The sequence below is a fragment of the Gossypium arboreum genome, chromosome 6 (assembly GCF_025698485.1).
Source record: "Gossypium arboreum isolate Shixiya-1 chromosome 6, ASM2569848v2, whole genome shotgun sequence".
NCBI lineage: Eukaryota > Viridiplantae > Streptophyta > Magnoliopsida > Malvales > Malvaceae > Gossypium > Gossypium arboreum.
In genome coordinates, this window is record NC_069075.1 from 6158207 (window position 1) to 6171045 (window position 12839).

The following is a 12839-nucleotide window of genomic DNA, read 5'->3' on the forward strand; positions in this document are numbered from 1 at the left end:
CTTATAAGCTTACTATGATCTGTAAGTTTGAAATTTGAATATTTATATATATTATATTTTGAAAGTGATGCTTGAATAGTCGAATAATGACTAGTTTAAAATTTTTGAATTTAAGCTCAAGAGCAATAGGGTTTTAAGTATGGTTGGCTGAATATGGTAAGGGGTTAATATGTAGTTCGTGCTTGAATATTCAGATTAACGTGTTAGTAATCCAATTGTAGGCAGTTCGTGTGTGGATCTCACAAGATATCGTCGCAAAGCAGTGTGTAACTAACACCCTCTTATAGACTAGATCGGCAAAAGCGAAAAAAGGTGTATTTTGAGATCTTGCGAGTGTGCTAATGCTCATAAGATTAATAGTTTGATGTATATAGTAAATTAAAGTGATAAGACTGTAGAGTGCGCGATTCCGTGCATTTCGATATTTTTGGGCTTAATGGGCCAACGGGCCTAAGTCGGTAAGAAAACGTGGTAAGTGTTTCTGATCGTACGTAAATGGCTATGTTATGTATAAAAACCTTAAGAATAGTGAAATTACTTGAACACCCCTATGTATGGAAAATTACTGTTATACCCTTAGGTGCAAAATTACCATTATACCCCTAGAGTTACTTTTGACTGAAAAGCATGATGATCTGATTCTATATGATGTATGCCATGATTGTATATCTGTTGCAATGGGGACATGGTTATATTATGGAGGAAGCGTTCTGGTGGCTCTGCCACGATTATCTGATCTGGTGGCTCTGCCACATATATCTGCTTCCGTAGCTCGCCACGATTATTCAGATCCGTGACTCTGTCACATTATTCTGCTGCGACCATGCTGCAAATTCTGTGGTGTGTAGCGGTTGGTTAGGTCGAGTTGTCTCCCCACATGGTGTAAGGCTGGTACGGGGGTGTTATGGATGGCTCTGGGTTGCGATTTCTGCATTCATGTAATATTTGTTCTGATCTGTTATGGGCCTATGGGCTTTATTCTGAATTTCTGTTCTGGGTTAAGGCCAACTTATTCTATTTCTGTGGTTTGAGTTGATATAGGCTATGGTTGGGTTAATTTACACACTGAGTTTCCCCAAACTCACCCATTTTATTTTCATCCACGCAGGTAATCCCCAACCATAGTGAGCTTGGAGCTGTGAGGGAATTCGGAGTGGCCACCCGTTCTGAAAGTTTGATTTTCTTCTGGTGAACTGGACATCCTTTTATTTACGTTTGAGGTTTTGGGGCTTTTAAATGTAACAAGGCCGCTTATTTATTTTGATGGTTTTTATATGTTTTATTAAGATAGGTAATATTTATATTTAACTGTTGAAATTGGATAGCTTTAGGGCGCGTTTTCAAAAAACAGTAATTGATTTCAAAATAACACGAAAACCAGTAAAGCCTCCGCAATGAAGATGTTTTCCAAAATTAATCATTTTCCTAAAATGGACTTAATCAAATTGGTTGCCAGAAAATATACATGACGTTAAGGTGTGGCGATGGCGGTGTACATGTCTAGGATTGGATCCAAAGGGAGCTTGGTACTTAAGCAATCCGATGGACTCACCTCCTCTTTTCCGGTTTCCTACCTGGTGCACAACTTCCATTCACTTTAACCTATAATGAAATTATCTTTTAAAACACTAAGTTTTTCTGGATCAACAATATAAAATGTTTTGAACGCTTCGATGTGGCATGTCGGATCCGACCATAATGTCTGGGCCGAGTTTGAGGTGTTACACAAATTATGACTTTTTATTATTATTTTGGATGCCTAAAATAAAAATTTTGAATTATTTGATGACTATCTATATGATTTAACTTAAAATTAAATTTTATTTGAATATTATAATGTGAATAAAATTCTAATTAAATATGAATCTATTAAATATTTTGTTTAAAATCGATTTTATTTAATTTAAAATTAATAAATTAAATATAAATAATTTAGTTTTATAGTCGGATGAAGGAATTTAATTAACTATATTTTCAAATTTAAATTATAAATCATTTGAATTTAATGTTTATGTTTCTATCGATTTGGATGAAGGAAGCCTGAATTTTTCTATTTGCATGTAATTATTGTGACAAATTTATGTGGGTACAAAATAACCTTCTATCCTTTAATTTTTACCCACATTGAATCCTCAAACCTTCAATTTGTATTGAAATAAGCTCTTTAAGTGCTTATATTTGGATATAGAACTTGGTCGCAACAAACTACATTTGCAAATATAGAAAGGAGACTAGCATGTGTGGGTGAGGTAGAAATTTCAAAAACAGAGCAGCATGGCAATAAAATGGCAGAAACATTAGCGACAACAAGTATTAGTCTCATGGTTATGTTTAAGACGTGGCAGTGAATGTTAGATTGTGATGAGAATGCTTGGTTTTCATGTTATAATAGTTTTTGTGACAATTTTATTTGTTAACTAAAACTATTGTTATGTTGCTTTTAAACAAAATAGTTTGAATGAAGCAAAAAAAAAAAAAAAAACGATCAAGGACTTATTTGAGAATAATATAAGGGCTTACCTAATCAAAATTATGAAGTTTAGTGCTTTTCTAGTGTATGATCATTTATAAACTAAAATTAAGTATATTCATATCTGATACTTATGCTCGAATCTAAATATGGTGTTATTATTAAAGTTCAAACAATTGACGTTCACATCGTGTTTAATAAGCTAAAAGATGATCATCTAGCTCATAAAAACTTACATTGTTTCGTAACTGATAAAACTGAGCGTCGATAATTGTAATATAGAAAGATCACAAAATAATAAGAAGGGAAAAATAAAACACAGATTTCTTAACAGGAATTTGGATCACACAACTCTAACAGTAACATTTGCTCTATTGCATATTTTGGTTATTAAAATTCGTTTCTTTCTTAGAGTTTTGTTTTATTTTGGTGATATATATGTTTGGTTTAATGGTGTTTTGAATAGTTTCAGTTTAGTAAAATTATAACAAATTTACTTATTAATATTAGATGTAGTGATAAAATATGTTGCCTCCATATAAGAATGTATTTACAAATCTGAAAACTTGAATTCATGGAAAACGATTAGGATACAGCTCCTAAATTACAACAACATGGGTTCATCAATGAGTGATGGTGCCATCTTTTGATATGTTGTAGCTATAATACAATGTGTTGTCCGTAATTCTTAGCATCAATTACAGGGTTTTAACTTTTCAGCTTTGGTATGATCAGGATTCAGCAATTCTTGTTTGCGAAAACAGGCCGAGATGGGGTTCGATAGATGAGAGTACACTTATTCATTGATCATTGTTCAGGGATTTGAGCTTATTTCCTAGCATCATTCACCAAGTTTTCAACTTTTGAGCCTCGTAGGATCATGCAAGATAGAGATGTTCATCGATCGTTGGAAGGGGTTTCGATTTCTGCACTGCTCCACATTTTACGTTCTCCATAATAAATTCGAAGCATTTCAATTTCCAGTTTTCTAGAGGAAGACGTGACTGCAAAAGATTGAAGAAGAAAACTTCGCAAATTCCTTGAAATTCAACAGCATAGAGATCAACCTTAAAATGTAAGCCTTCTTCATTTCCTTTTGCTCCCCACCCCCTAAAAGAAACCCCTAAATTTTATTTGGATTTGATGATTTGTTTGGATTAGTTCTTGAAACCCATTCCTTTAGTTCAATTTTTTCCGCTCTTTATAAAAATGACTTAAACTTTTGATTATTTATAAAATAGCCTACTTTAAAAGTTATACATAAATAATCTGTTTTGAACAGTAAATGTCGATGACGCCATTGTGATTAACGTTACCATCTCCACTCATTAGTTAGTTTAAAAATTAATACTTTTTTTTGGGTGGATTGAAATATAATTACATAAAATGTTTAGGGACTTGATAAAGTAATTATCCTTTTTAAATCGGATAAAAAAAGGTGACACCAATCCTTTTAGCGGCACCAATTAAATACTTTTAAACTTTTGATCTATTTGTATGTTAAAGTTTATCCCATTTTAAAATTAAATTTAAATAGCTCTTAAAAATATAAGATTAACAAAATAACCCTTTTAAATTTTATTATTTGTTAAAATAATAAACTTAAAAATTATATAAATTTTTATTTAAATTACTAAATATATCCCTCAAAATTTTCTTTTAAATAAGAATTTTAGCAATTTTAGGTAAATTGATAATTCATATATTAGTGTTCGATTGACAAGAACTGCATCTTTGGGTGATAAGAATGTACTTTGAACATGTATGCTTCTAAAATTTTTATAGAAACTGTGCAAGAATAGGAAATTGTTTATAAAAGGTTTCTTTGATGCTTAGTGAACCATTTTTCATGGAAGAAATTGTGTCCTTCAGTGATGAGAATGTACCTTGAGCAAGATGAAGTTGGATGGATAGTAGGTGTAGTGTGGTACGGTGTGATTAATTTTTTATTTCTACCACAATATTTAATTTTATTATCATTATTGTTGTTATACTAATCGCAATAATAGCAAATAATCATATTGGATATACCCTAAACCCTAATCACAGTTATGTACACCGCTCATCGATGTTGTTTCCAGGATTTGGCAGAGGAGGAAGCCCAGATTCAGAAGCTCCAATCCCGAGAGCAGCACTAAAGGTCTCCATCTGCTACTCCTTCCTTGCCGCAATTTGGTGGTTCTGTGTATCCGAAACCCTAACCACCAAATCATGAATGAATCAATAAATAATAAAAGAACATAAATCATCCATTATTAATCAAAGTAATTTAAGAAAAAAACTAATGATCCACTTGGTGAGCCTGCGTAACCGAAAATCAAAACCTCCAAAACATGAATTAATCAATAAATAAACAAGAAATTACTTTTGCTGGCGAGTAGGGATTGGTATAACTTCTTCTTCTTCGTCTTTCTCTTGTTGAGCATCTTCGAGAGCCTTCCTAGCTTCGACGAGCTTATCAGCGATCTCAGATTCAGTGTAACCTTGTTCGGCGAGTTTATCTTCCAAAATCACGAGCTTGAGCTCAATCTGACGCTTGCGATCATGCTCGAGGATTTCCTTGTTAGGTTTCCTGGTGGTGAGACCTGCGCTGCCTTGATCTGCCTCGAAAGGCTTGGTGGAATCGGTTACCCGATTCGTCTTCGGCTTTACAAAGAATTTGTTGCTCTGAATGTAACCATTGGTGCCTGACCCCCTAGGGGTGTTCAGTCCGATTCCGTTGTCCATTTTAGGGATTTTTTTTCAAAACCCTATCTCAAATATTCTGCCAATGCCTTTTTTCAATTTTACGATTAAGAAAAGAAAAGAACTTGCAATTGCTAGTTTGACCAATGGACATCAGAAACAGAAAATTTCAAATGAAAAAAAGGGAACTCACCGATTTATAATCTATCATGTAGGTTAAATTTCGCTATTAGTCCCTGTATTTTATGGTATAGCGTATTTAGCTCTAATCCTTTTATTTGATCACTTTTAGTCCTATACTTTTTGAATTAGTCAATTTTAGTCCCTTTACTTCTCAAAATTTGAAATATTAGTCTTAACCCAAACAATAATAGTTATATTCGTTTGGTTAACTTCAATTACTAGTCTTGTATTATACGTGCAGTTGTAGTTTTAGTTCATATTCTCTAGTTACATCATTCTAAGTCCTTATACTTATCGAATTTTGAAATTTCAATCTTGACACAAATGATGGTCATTAATCCATTAACTGAATTTTTAATGAGTAAGATGTGGAAATAATAAGTTGATATGACATTACACATATGATAATATATTTGGAGCATCAAATTTTGAAAATAATAAAACTTTACGCAATGAATTTTACGGTTATTATTTTGGTGATGAGTGAAATTTCAAAAAGTGAAAAGTACATGACTAAAGTCTAAAAATGATCAAATAAAAGTACATGGATTAAATTCATAACTTTTGAAGTAAAGTGACTAATAGCAGAATTTTGGTCACTGAACATGAAATCCTAACAAATTTATCACCCAATTTTTAGGGCACTTTTATTTTAGTCACCTAGGCATTAAATCTCTAATAGCACATTATGTTTACACTTTCATTTTGGTCATTGAACTTCTAGGTCAGTTTCATTTTGATCACCCAAAAAGTTATCTTTTTAAGTATTGATCGGGTAAAAAATATTAAGAATTAAAGTGAAACAAAGGTAGAAACTAAAAAAAATGCATTAAAATTTTTGACAAATTGTACTTGTTTAGCCCTTGCCGAAAGTTGTAATTTTTTCAATAAAATTTTTATTACTTGATACTCTCAACTGATTTATTAATATAGTATTGAAATTAATTAAATTATTTAATTTAATCTCTATCTAAAATTTAAAATTTCATTTTAGACTTAATTTAATTTTTTTTGAATTAAATGATAAAATAGGACTCAACAAATGAAATTTTTTTTATTTGATTCGATAAATATTTATACCTAATAGTGGATTAGCTTCCACCACTGGCTCATAATCCATATCACTCCCGGTCATATTGGACACCTATCCCTTGAATGGCCACACCTGCCACGACTAAAATAAATCGTTGGCAAATGCATGACTCATATTCAACTCATTGGTTATGACCTTTTATTTTAATTTTGGAGATTAAAGGATGACTTAGATCAATATTAACAATCGTCCGTCCTCTAAAATCATTGTTACTTTTATATTCAATTTTAATAATCTTTATAGTTATAATACTAGAGTTGTTCATTGATCGTGTTCTAATAAAATTTTAGAGCTATATATTCAAATACTGGAAAAGCAGAAATTGTATTTGGTATGTCTCTAGTCATTCGTTTACCATTGCTCCTAAGATTATTGTATTGAGCAAATGTATTTTGCCATTCTATGTTATTCTGATTCGGGGATGAGTGTTAGATATGTGTAAATAAAACTCAAATTTGTTGTTATTGTAGAAGCCCAAATTGCCCGGGCCCGATTACATCAAAACCCAACCAAATCTCTAAACCCACTAAAACCCTTAACCCATGACCCATTTACATCTACCCAAACCCATTACAAAACCCAAATATTAAACCCAATTCAAAAGCCCATTAAGCCCCCTCAAAAAAAACCTAACCCCCCCCCCAAAAAAAACCAAGAAACCCTATCCACCTAGCCACTTTTCCACTTGCCCCATTTCTCCTCCCATTTTTGATATCCATTGTCTACCACCATCACCTACAAAATAGAAAAAGAAATAATAGAAAATCATATAAAAGATGGCTATAAAAAGCCATTCAAAAATCATGTAAGGGGGGATTTTTACAAAGATTGAAAAAGGAGACAAACACAAAAATCCTTTCAAATTTTGAACACAAAAGAAACATCAATAAAAAGGTTGCATCTTTTTTCCTCTTCTTCGAATCTTTTTCTTTCTTTTTTGTGTGTTTTTTTCTTTCTTTATGTATACATATATTGTTAAGAAAATTTTTTTATTTTTTCGCCACCCATGTGTGGCGGTGGCAGTGGTGTCAATGGCGACAGGCGATGGTGACGATCGACGATTGACTCCCCCTGGCCGATTCCCCTCCCCTCCCTCTCTCTTCCCTCTCTCTTCTTTTCATTTATTTTTCAGATTTACCTTGGATTTCATATTATTTTGCTATTTAATTTAGCTTTAAATATTAATCATGTTATATATGTAATATTGTTATCACTATTATTTTTATATATTGTTATTATTATATTATATTTAGCTATATATATATATATTTTCTTTATGTTCCGTTTCTTACTATTATATGCATATATATCTATTATTATATTTATTATTAATATTGTTAGCATTAGTACTTTTACTTAATGTGTATGTAGATATACATGTACATATTAATAGTTTTTATCATATGTGTATATTGTATATATTATATTTATATTATATATATATATTCTTAATGTTATTAGTTGTATACTTCTTGTATATTTCCATGTATATATTTTATATTGTCTCATGTACATACTCAAATACTATTATATATATATACGTATTTTTAATACCATATTGAGTATATATTATTGTATTTATTTTATTCGATTATACTTATTATTAATGTTAGTACATATATTTCACCATAAGTGTATATATACCTTTTGTGTATATAATATTATTTTGTATATTTAATTATTATTCTAAAAAGGGTTATAATATGTACATATTTATGAAGTATTATTAATAGTATTATTTTAAACATCATTGTTATTTCTAATATATATATTATGTACACTTTTTATTTCTATTTTATTTTTTATTTGTCAATATTAATTATTATTATTCTAATATTTTGATATTTTAATATTTTATATTATTCACATCACTATTCGCATTTTTACAATAATATTCTTAGATTTTTTACTATCATTTTAGAAACTTTTTACATTTTAATTTTAAGAATAAGGCAATGTACCGATTTTAACATTAAGTCATTGATTTCATCGCTATGTTGGGTGAAGTTAGTCGGCTCGTGTTAAAAACGGGATATCCTTCTAAAAAACCAGAAACTTACAACTTCTCATTTCCTTCAATCGGATCACACTTAAATGTCAAATTGAATTCATATTTTTGAAAATTAAGACAACACTGTTTAATAAGATACCAATTTTGGGCGTCGCGAGGGTGCTAATACCTTCCTCGCGCGTAACCGACTCCCGAACCCAACTTTACTTTGGCTTTTGACGTAGACCTAAATTCGACCTTCATTTTTGTGCAAGAATAAGTTTTCTTTTCTAAAAAAGGATGATTTATTAGGTGTCCGGTCACACCTAGAAAAAAGATCGGTGGCGACTCCTTTTTTTAATAAAATCGAAAGTCGATTTTTAAATTTTCAAATAATCGCCTCAATTAGCGACCGAAAGAGAATTTTTTACGTCGCTACAATTATATGTATGATAGATATTGTTTTTCATCAACTTTCCTACCGACGTCTAATCCATATGCCTTATTGTAAAATCCTGCTTAAGGCAGGTGGCCCATCGGAGCGTCTAGTGAACCATTAGAATTGCTTGTTTAAGAGGCCAACGGAGCATGAATGCGTGCATCTCCATGAGGTAACAAAAGCTGCCAAAACCGAAGAACCAGAAACAAATGCCGAGTATAAAAATGCTTTCAAGTAAGCCATTAGAGGAGTGTAAGATGCTGTGACTGCCATTAATGAACATTTAGAAGAAGTGAGATGTGAAATTGCAGCCTTGAAATAGAGTAAGTTCACTATAACATAACCCAAAGTGTTAAGTCACTCAAATTATATATGTCGAAACCATTTTTTGAATGTCGACTTTTTATTTTAAAAAACAAAAATGAAGTCGCCACCAATCTTTTTTTTTTTGAGTTGTGATCGGATCACCTCGTAATTTAATCGTTTTAATAAAATGTTTGATTTAAAACAATGATTTTTGGTCTACAGAGTTTAGGAAACAGGTTCGGGAGTCGGTTACGCATGAGGAAGGGTTAGCACCCTCGTTACGCCCAAAATTGGTACCTAATTAATTACTTGATGTCTTTAGTGTCGAAAATTGAAAATTTGAAAGGAGTTAAAAACACAATCCTTCTTTATATTAATGTATATATTTTTAGTAAAATCTCTTAAATAGATCAAAACGTATGTAAAAGGCTTTCTTATCTCGAGGTAACAAAAGGTTGTATCCCATAAGTTAGGACACGACGTCTCGAATTCTCGAGAATAAGTTTACCTTTTATTTTTTATATAAATCTCACATATTTTAATTTTAAAAGGATATTTGATTATTTAAGTTCAACAAGAAAATCGAAACCCCGTAAGTTAGGGTACAATTTCTCGAATCTCCCAAATATGAAACATTGTCTTATTTTGAACATTTTCTTTTTGCGTATTTGGGTAAGAATTAATGTCATATTAAAAATGATCCTAAACCCTAAACCCTAATATTAAAAATGATAAATGAATAAAATTTTACGCTAATGAATGACAACAATATAAATGTACTAATAAGCAATTCATAATACATATAATGGCAATAATCATATAATACATATCACTTTAATACCAATATTAAAAATTAAAGAAAAATAAAATAAATAATAAAATAAATAATAACAATGATAACAATAATAGTGACAAAACAGTGCATAAAAAAGAAAACACCAATTTTAAATATAATAAGGACAATGGAATAAATACATAAATAAACATTGAGAAAAATAATTTGTAAAATGTTGAAAATAGAGGACCAAATTAAAACGTGAAAGGAATTAAGGGTGCAATTCATAATAAAAGGCATAAATAATAATAATAGTAGTGAGTAAAGAAGAAATGACGCAATAAACAAAAATAAAAGATAAATGAGTAAATATATGAACAAATAAATAAGTACAAAAGAAAATAAAATGCAAAAGATTGAAAGTAAAAGACTAAATCAAAATATAAACAAAATTTAAAGTAAAAATCATAATAAAATAAACAAATTAAGCAATAAAATGGGTTAAAGGATTAAAACCGAATGCGCAAAGGAAGGACAGGGACCAATTAGGCAATAATCCCCTTGTCCATATGCACACCGTTTCACAGAGGACTGAAATGAAATAATGCAAAAATTATAGGGTAAAATTAAAAAGCAAAAAAAAGGAACGGGATTAAATTGAAAATGGGCGAAAAAGCAGGACCTACCGTATAAATATCCCTCTAGGGAAAAACACGCAGATCCTAACTTAAAATTGAGTCGTGTTTCGGGTCTTAAGCAAAACGGCGTCATTTTGGAAACTAATGCTTAAGTCCAAAACGGCGTCATATGGATCCCTATATAAATAGTAAAAATTAAAAAAAAAAAGAGCTTCCCCCCATCATTTTTTTTCAAAAATTTCTAAGAACTCTTTCAGACTCTCTTTCGCTTTCCCTTTCTCCGGTCTTGGCTCTGGCCGTCAGCTACCGTGGGCGACAGAGGTTGGAAAGCGAAAATGGCCATTTTTCTTGGCCTTTCGACTTCCCCAAATCCAAATCTAGGTTTTTTTTAAAAGAAAACATCACAATAACAAAAATCTTTAGAGAACCCTTCGATTTTCTGGGTTTTAAAGACTCCTTCATCCGAAAAATGTCATCTTTCATCAAAGATGACGGTCCTTAGCCACTCGCGGTAGTAGATTGGGAAGAACAGGTGGGTTTTCTGTAACGCCCCAATTTTCGAGAATTCTGTGAATGTTGACAAAATTTCATGCTTTGATTTTGTCATTTGTGAGTGAAATTATGAAATAGGACCTATGTGAAAATGTTTGAAAATGCTATAGGCTAAACTGAAGTGGCCAAATAAATAGGAGTGCAAAATAGGAGGATTTGCATGATAAACCTCCCATTTTACATGAAGTGGCCAACCATCATGTTGTTGTAGATAAAATGTACACTTGATATCCATAATTTATGGTACAAATTGATACAAATTGATAATAGGCTAGGTAAATGTTCCATGATAATAGGTTAGGTAAATGTTTCATGATAATAGGTTAGGTAAATGTTCCATGATAATGGGTTAGGTAAATGTTTCATGATAATGGGTTAGGTAAATGTTTCATGATAAGAATATCATGTCTTTTGTATTAAAGAATTAAATGGATGAAATATGAAGTTTTATTAAAAGAAAAGGGTGAAAAGAACAAAGTTTTGTCCATCTTTGTTCATCATAGCTGAAAGTTAGAGAAGAGAAAGGAGAGGAGAAAGCTCTTGAGTATTAGGTCATTAGGAGGAGGAAAATTGAAGGTAAGTTCTTGGTACCTTGCTTCTATTTTGAGGTTCATGAGTTCTTCTTGATTCTACCTTAACTCTTGAAGTATATTTTGATTTTTAGTTGTGTTGTGAGCATTTGGTCATGAATTAAAATGAAGGAAATGGTTGTTGTTTCATGTTCTTTTGATGAAAAATGGAAGATATGTGAAGTTGAGCCAAACAAATGAGCATGCATGTGCCTTAGATGCTAACGGGAAAAATCGGCTAACATGTTGTGCTTTAAAATGATGAAATAGAGATTATGCTTAAGTAAAAAATCATAGATATGTGATGATTGATTGGTGATATACATGTTTAAATAACATGCATGCAAGATAGGTGTATGAAAGAGTGATTTGGTAATAAATCTGCTTGGGACAGCAGCAGTAACGTGACTTTGGAAAATCACCATAAATTGTGGGAGATGAATTAGAAGCTGAATAAATTATGTAATTAAAGCTTATTGAGTCTAGTTTCTAATGAAATAAACAAGAACATATTTTGAATTCTGTACAATGAGAAATTTGATTCGTAATGAAGAGTGGTCAGATTAGTCAAACAGTGAAACATGGGAAACTTTGAGAAAAATCTGGTATTGATTGGATAAACCAAAACTTCTGAAAATTTTATGGATAAAAGATATATGAGTCTATTTTCAGGGAAAATTAACGGAACTTGATTTGGAGTTTCGTAGCTCCAGTTATAAATGATTTAGTGACTGTTGCTCAGGAAGACAGCTTGCAGTGAAATTATGATTATGTGGTAAACATTGACAAAAATTTGTTAATGAGTTGCTTATTGATGTCTTATAAGCTTACTATGATCTGTAGGTGTGGTTGGCCGAATATGGTATGGGGTTAATATGTAGTTCGTGTTTGAATAGTTAGATTAACGTGTTAGTAATCCAATTGTAGGCAGTTCGTGTGTGTGGATCTCGTCAGCATATCGTTGCAAACAAGTGTGTAACTAACACCCTCTTTCTTAGTCTGGATCGGCAAAAGTCGAAAAGCCAAAATGCCAAAAACTGGTATTTTGTAGATTTTATGAAAGCGAATGCTCGTGAGGTAAATCGATTAATGTTTTTGGTAAGCTGCAAAATTTGGACCGCAAAGTGCATGATTTCGTG

The 12839-nt window shown here is 31.4% G+C and overlaps 1 protein-coding gene across 1 annotated transcript; it reads right to left on the reverse strand.

The window, feature by feature from the left end:
- Positions 1–4412: 4412 nt before the first annotated feature.
- Positions 4413–5320, reverse strand: LOC108486009 (pre-mRNA-splicing factor CWC21-like). The gene is made up of 2 exons (XM_017789839.2): positions 4836–5320; positions 4413–4667 (listed from the first exon to the last, which is right to left on the reverse strand). Exons 1-2 carry the CDS (start codon positions 5195–5197, stop codon positions 4622–4624), a joined length of 408 nt encoding a protein of 135 aa, XP_017645328.1. The 5' UTR covers positions 5198–5320; the 3' UTR covers positions 4413–4621.
- Between the last annotated feature and the right edge of the window lie 7519 nt (positions 5321–12839).

Excerpts from the sequence above, each read along its gene's own strand:
- LOC108486009 (XM_017789839.2), bottom strand. The coding sequence starts at position 5,197 with ATGGACAACGGAATCGGACTGAACACCCCTAGGGGGTCAGGCACCAAT. Across the intron at positions 4,668-4,835 it reads ATCCCTACTCGCCAGCAAAA|GGTTTCGGATACACAGAACC; the intron begins GTAATTTCTTGT and ends TTTGGTGGTTAG.